The sequence below is a fragment of the Squalius cephalus genome (genome assembly GCF_949319135.1).
Source record: "Squalius cephalus genome assembly, chromosome: 19".
NCBI classification, from domain to species: Eukaryota; Metazoa; Chordata; class Actinopteri; order Cypriniformes; family Leuciscidae; genus Squalius; species Squalius cephalus.
This window is the reverse complement of record NC_137140.1, coordinates 2,068,141-2,075,640: the sequence shown is the minus strand read 5'-3', so window position 1 is coordinate 2,075,640 and position 7,500 is coordinate 2,068,141. Positions and strand designations below refer to the sequence as shown.

Sequence of the window (7,500 nt, the reverse complement as noted above, 5' to 3'; positions counted from 1 at the left end):
ATTATTCTAATGTAAATCAGCTGTTTTCTATGTGAATATATAGTAAAGTGTAATTTATTCCTGTGATCAAAGCTGAATGTTCAGCATCATTACTCCAGTCTTCAGTGTCACATGATCCTTCAGAAATCACTCTAATATGATGATTTGATGCTCAAGAAACATTTATGATTATTATCAGTGTTGAAAACAGTCGTGCTGATTCAGATTTTTGTGGAAATTGTGATACCTTTTATTTTTCAGGATTTTGTGATGAACAGAAAGCATTTATCTGAAACAGAAAGCTTTTGTAACAGTATACACTGCCGTTTTTTTATTGTTTTTTTGGAAAGAAATTAAAGAAATGAATAGCCTAATTATATCCAATGATGCATTAAATTGATCAAAGTAAAAACATTTATAATGTTACAAAAGATTATATTTCAAAATAAATGCTGTTCTTTTGAACTTTAACTGTTTTCAACATAATTTGATAATAATAATTTTTTTTTTAAATCATCATATTAGAGTGATTTCTGAAGGATCATGTGACACTGAAGACTGGAGTAATGATGCTGAAAATTCAGCTTTGATCATGGAAATAAATTATATTTTAAAATATATTCAAATACAAAACCAGTTATTTTAATTTGCAATAATATTTCAGAATTTTACTGTTTGTTTTGTATTTTAATCAAATAAATGCAGCCTTTGTGAGCATAAGAGACTTCTTTTAAAAACATTAAAAATCATACCGACCCCGAACCTTTGAGCGGCAGTGTAGCGCTATAGTCTTAATCATCAAAGTTAGCTTGGTTTTTGCCATATAATCTCAATTTGGCCAAATATCGGCCAATAAATCACTAATATCAGCCCTATTCTGCATCAGGAACTGATGGGCACATGCATCTTCATCTGTGATATGCTTCCACCTAGTGGAGGAAAATAAATCAAGAACACAACTGTCTTCATGATGTAAATCTGACACGTGCGCCCTGCAAAGACAACACAAGTAGTATGTAGTATATGAAATGAACTGCCTATAGAATCATATTGATCATATCAGTTTTCTAACAGGGTTTTTCAGATGAACGAAACCCCTGAAATGCAAAATCATTTTCTTACTCAGTATTTTTGTCTTGTTTGCTGGAACAAATATCGAAATATTCTTAAATCAAAGATTAAGAAGCAAAATATTATTAAAAATGAAGTGAGTTTACGCTTAAAACTTGAACAGATATGTCAATGGGGTCAGAAAAATGAACTTAATTCATTTAATTTAAAGCAAAAACTCAATTTTTTACGTCATTTTGCTTCTCAAGTAAATGTTTAGATATTTGCACTGCAAAACAAGACACAAACACTGAGTGAGGCATCATGTTTCTGCGGATCCTCTACTCCTCACAGCAGCTTTTGCTCGGATAATCCAATAAATAACATCATCATCATCAGTCAAACGCACTGGGAAGAGAACGCAGCCGTCTCGTGACGTTGCTCACCTTGTGATTTACAGATTAAATGTTACGTTTAAGAGCGATGAACAACATTCACATGCCATATTTGTACAGTAGCTTGTCTGACGACAGCAGTATGTCTGCTTTGGTAACACATAAAGACATTCATGACAACTGAGGCCTTGTCCACACTAACACGCCGTCGTCTGAAAACGCATCTTTTTGAAAACGCTCCCCAAAGTGGATACATTTGAAAACGCCGGTTTGTCGTTGACTGTCAAAACTTGAAAACTATGATGTAAGTTTAGTCGTGTGACGCATGTTGTACCAATAGATGTTCATGTGTGTTGTGCCTGTTATGTGCGGTTCACTTTCACACTGTTTCACACTGTCACTTTCATCACGGTGATATATGCGGTGAAACATGAGAGCAGTTTTAGCGTTTTAGACCGAACATATAAAGGTGAGTGAGTTTGCTGGATGCATTAGTGAAGGATGAGATATTTTGCTAAATAAAATGATCCTGTCAGAAGAATTGCGCGATAACTTTTTCATTTATTTTTCTGTCTGTATCGTCTCAGTGAGCTTTCGTGAGGGTTTACGCACGCGCGGTTAAGGTGAATTTAGCATTAGCTAGTGTGGACGGAGAGCGTTTTTAAACGAAAACGGCGTTTTCAAATGTATCCGGATTAATGTAGACCTCGCCGCTGGAGACTCGTCCACACAGTCCAGTGTTCAGCCCGTTAGCACTCAATCAAGGGTCGTTTCAATGCTCTTCTGTGTCGCTCACTGGACAAAACTGCTGTCGCTCGTCCAGTCTGTCCCGCCGACATCAAGGCTTGTGCTTGAAATGAGCCTCGACTGGAGAGAGAAATGAAGGAGCGTGAGTGAAATCCAATCAATCAATCAATCAACCAATCAATCAATCAATCAATCAATCAATCAATCAATCAACCAATCAACCAATCAACCAATCAATCAATCAATCAACCAATCAATCAATCAATCAACCAATCAATCAATCAATCAATCAATCAATCAACCAACCAATCAATCAATCAACCAACTAGGGCTGCACGTTTTCAAGTTTTTCATTAACCGTTAACCGAGGCCCTTAGCGGTTAATACTCGGTTAACCATAGTGTGCGCGCCGCAACCCCGAGATAGGCGTAATTTGCAGGTGGGACATGTCCCCACCACTTTTGAAACATCTCGCGGCACGAATACCAATACAAATAAACAAAACATCTCCAGTTAACTAGCAGAGCATTCATTTCGTTCGGTTTTTTTTTAGGCGATCTAGCACTGAAATGTTTTGTTTTTTAAATCAAGTGATCAAAGTGCTCGTTGCCGCTGCGATCGAGAAGGGTCTTGTAAAACGTGCTGAGGTATTATTAATTCGTGGCCACGAAACAATTCACCTGAATATTCACCAATTCACACAAAAAAAAGGAATAAAAAGCTGTACGAGAATAGTCGGCCTACACTGAAGAGCTATCTTCACAGGTAAGAGAAACAGTTTAATAATTATTATTAATTCGTGGCCACGAAATAATTCACCTGAATATTCACCAATTCACAAAAAATAGGTCTTTAGCATTCACTAATTAATAGTATCAAACTGTTTTTGGCCACGTTGTAATTCGTTAAATCAAAATGAGGGAGGGAATTAGTTCAACGTGTCCACGATTTATTAAAACGAGGGAACAAATAAGTCGTCGTAACAACTAATTATTTAGATCAGTGGACAGGGCGCATAAGAACACACAGTGAGAGCGCCCCGGCCGCACGCGCGCACTCTCACCGCCTTCAAACAACACGAGCGCTGTATTGCTCTCTCTCCCTCGCGCATATCAACACAATAGTAAAAGGTCGGAAGACCGATTGTGTTTTATAGATTAGTAGTTTGTTCATATAAAGTGTTTGATTAGCAAGTACATGTTTAGGAAATGCATAATACAAATTGTATGGGTTAATGTAACGGTAAACGGACTCTGCGGGTAAAACTGTTGTGATGAAACTGCGCATGCGCGGGGTAAAACTGTTGGGGTAAAGCTGTGGCTCTGCAGACAGATATTATTGTGCTGCGATCAGTGGCGCGGATACTATGTTTGTTTCTGGCTCGTGCACAGCCTTCACTCTCGGACGCGCGCTTTCTTTGCCCGCTTCATATTAGAAAACTGGTCTAGCGGTCTCTGGTGGTGCAAAAATGTATTACAACTAAATTCAATGCACGCCATTGACGCCACTTAACCGAGCAAAATGTTTTACTCGGTTACGCAATTTTTAACGGTTAATCGGTTAACCATGGACACCCCTACAACCAACCAACCAATCAATAAACCAATCAATCAGTCAATCAATCAATCAACAGTGGTGTAAAGTTTTGGAGTAAATGTAATTAGTGGTAACACTTTATTTTAAGGTGTCGTTGTTACAGTGTAATTATATATTTAAGTACTGAGTAATATTAAGCAACCACATGTACTTACTATAGGGTTAGGGTAGGATTAGTTGCATGTAATTATGCGTAAATTAATGTTATTACATGTAACATATGTAACAAGGACACTGTAAAATAAAGTGTTACCTACTTAGTTACTGTACGTAAGTATCTTTTTGGTGACTTTGGCGAGTATCAAATATATTAGCAACTTTTACTACATATTTGAATAAGTAAATGTACTTTTTACTTAGAGGCGCCTATTTTCAATGGGTTTCCTATGGCAGTGAGCGTTCTGCGCGCTGCTTATGCGCCTGCTGCGCCTCGCGTTTTTGAAGTTGAAAAAAAAGCAACTCTTTTGGAAAAAGTGCCAAAACCCACAGCTAATCAGAACAGCGTGTGGGCGGAGTCAGCCAATCAGAACAATCAGAACAGCGTGTGGGCGGAGTCAGCCAATCAGAACAGAGTGTGGGCGGAGTCAGCCAATCAGAACAGCGTGTGGGCGGAGTCAGCCAATCAGAACAGCGTGTGGGCGGAGTCTCGCGGCGAGTGCACAGCACCAGAGAGTAATCTCGACGGCACTCGCAAGAAAATGGATAAGTAGCTACATAATCAAATATTCATATTCATATCAAATTCACAAATATTACACCATTTAAACATTATTCAAGTACATAGGCTGAGTTACTAAAACAATCTTTGTCAAAGAATACACTTGTTTGTTCACAGTTTGAACGTTCTTGTTTCCATTTGTTTAATTTCAAGATCTCAGGAACTCTTTACACCTCTGTGAATCAATCAGTCATCCCTCAGTGAGGGTGTGTCTGTACCTGCGTACTCCTGAGGCATCATGGGCCGGTTGACGACTCTCTGAAACGCAGCGATCCAGTCCTTCTGCTCCGCCTCGGTTTCACAGGCGAACAGGAACTTTCTGTCCGGGGTTTCGATGGTGATCCCGAACTTCCAGTGTTGTCCTTGAGTCGAGGGTGGAAGACCGGACAACACCGTATAACTGTTCTCCTTACTGCCGATGAACACCTCACCACGCGCGTACGCATCCTGGAACAGTCAATATAATATAATATAATATAATATAATGTGATATAATGTGATATAATGTAATATAATATAATATAATATAATATACAGTAATATAATATAATATAATATAATGTGATATAATGTGATATAATGTAATATAATATAATATAATATAATATACAGTAATATAATATAATATAATATAATATAATGTATTATAATATACAGTAATATATAATTAATAAAGCATATTATAAGAAAAAATATTTACAAATATGCATTTTTAAATTTAAAAATGACTTGCTACAAAATTATATTTTATTTTATTATATAGATATATGTTAAATGTAGAAAAACATAGTACTACTAATATATTATATTAGAATTAATAAAGCAAATTCTAAAAACTATTTCTTATTTTAAGATATACATTTCTTTTATTTAAAAAAATGTTTTTTATTATAGTAAATTATATTTTATTACATATATTAAATGTAGTACTACAAATATAATTAATATTATATAATTAATATCTAATAATATGTTTATTATTATGTTATGTAATAAATATATTATATAATTAATCAATTATATTACAATAAAAATAAAAATATATTTTATTTTAAAATAATGCAGTTTTAAAAAACATTTTTGTTTTTATTATATCATATTTTATTATAGGCCTATAAGTATATATTAAATATATTTTATTATAGGCCTATAAGTATATGTTAAATGTAGTACTACACACTACTACTAATATAAATATAATATAATATAATATAATATAATATAATATAATATAATATAATATAATATAATATAATATAATAAAAATGTTTAAAAAATAAATGGTATTGTATGTTTTTTTTTTATTATATCATATTATAAGTATGTTAAATGTAGTATTAACAGTTCTACTAATATAATATAATATAATATAATATAATATAAAATAATATAATGTAATATAGTATAATTTAACATATAATATAATTAATAAAGCATATCATAACTAAAAATGATTTACAAATGCACATTTTTTAAATAAAAAAGTTTTTTATTTTTATTACAGTAAATTCAAATTATATATTAACATAGTTAAACATACTGCATTTAACATAATAATATAATATAATACAATAAAAATTGTATTATAAAAATGTATTATATTAATATTATATTATTAATATAACATAATATAATACAATGTAATTTTCTTAATTTTCTAAACTTTATATTATACACAGGGCCGGATCTACCATACGGGCAATCTGGGCACGTGCCCAGGGGCCTCGGTGATCTGAGGTTTTTTTTTTGTTTTTTTGTGCACCACGTACGCTGCTACATAAAAATAGTATACACAAGGCTTGGCCTCGATCTTGATAATTATCCAATCAGAATAAAAAAAAAGTGTATATTACATTATGATCTCTTATTCATGCAAATGCTTTTAAACAATTCATGTGCAACAAGACAAAAGTGTGACTGTGACACACACACACACAGACACAGAAAGACGCGCACGCACGCCAGAATACAGTTATCTTTCGTGCTTGAACTTACAATAACACACACAATTATGCCAAAATGTCCATTTTGTCGAGTATCTTCATAACATAAGAGCTGTCTTATGATGAACGTGAAGAGCTGTGAGAGAATGAGGCGCGTGTGAGATCCGCGTCTCCGTCAGCTGGTCTTAAAGAGACAGCAGCCAATAAAGCTTTCTGTCAGTAAAGTTAATCAAAGAACAAAAAGAACAGAGAAAATGACTAAAGTTATATAAGGATAAGGTTATAATAAGGATTAGTCTATATTTAATTTATCATTTATGCAGTGCAGTTTGATAACTTTATTCAATTTCGGTATATGTCCTAGGTCTACCTGTTATACAGGCACAGGTAAATATGACATTTATTTTTAACTCTTGTATTATTGAGACAAATAACAACATTTAATTTTTAAAAAATATTATTTTAATTTGAAAACACAGTGCATTTAGTTGTTGTTTCTAGTTTGAGTTGAGAAATAGGCTACGAATTTCAGCATTATCACTAATCTGTGTGTGCATTTTACTTGAGAAATAAGCAAGTTAACTCATGAAACCATTTGTTTACTATATCGCATATCGCAATATTGACCTCAATAATCACAATATGACATTTTCCACAAATCGTGCCGGCCTATTTTTCAGAAAAAATTTTTTTGTATCATTGTCTTGTGAACTAGTATGAGCTTCAGTGCCCAGGGGCCCCTGGGGGTACTAATCCAGCCTTGATTATACACTAGCATATGTTATGAGTATGGTCAAGGTTAAGAGTTACACCAGAAAAACGTCTAAATATCAACTTCTACTCACCAAAGGATCTTTAAAGTACATGAGTCTCCTGTCGTCCATGGTGAACCATCTTTTCTTGAAGCCCTCTGTGTGCTGAAACACAGCAGACTTCAGTATGAGTCAGTGTTAACGACAGCATTACTGAGAGCGTACAGTCAGCAACGGCTTTATTTTGGGACTGTACTTTACCTGGCTTATCACTAAATAAATAAATAAGAGCATATGCAGTATTGATTTCACTTAAAAAT

The 7,500-nt window shown here is 33.9% G+C and overlaps 1 protein-coding gene across 1 annotated transcript in view; it reads right to left on the bottom strand.

The window, feature by feature from the left end:
* LOC307147327 (arf-GAP with dual PH domain-containing protein 1) overlaps positions 1 to 7,500 on the bottom strand; it is a 41,801-nt gene that overhangs the window by 744 nt on the left and 33,557 nt on the right. Inside the window, exons 9-11 of the mRNA XM_079852016.1 lie at positions 7,274 to 7,345; positions 4,704 to 4,932; positions 1 to 2,291 (exon numbers count right to left, since the gene is read on the bottom strand). The exon at positions 1 to 2,291 is cut by the window's left edge and continues 744 nt beyond it. Of these exons, the coding sequence (XP_079708142.1) occupies positions 2,263 to 2,291; positions 4,704 to 4,932; positions 7,274 to 7,345 (330 nt within the window). The 3' untranslated portion in view covers positions 1 to 2,262. The remainder of the gene's footprint in view (positions 2,292 to 4,703; positions 4,933 to 7,273; positions 7,346 to 7,500) is intronic.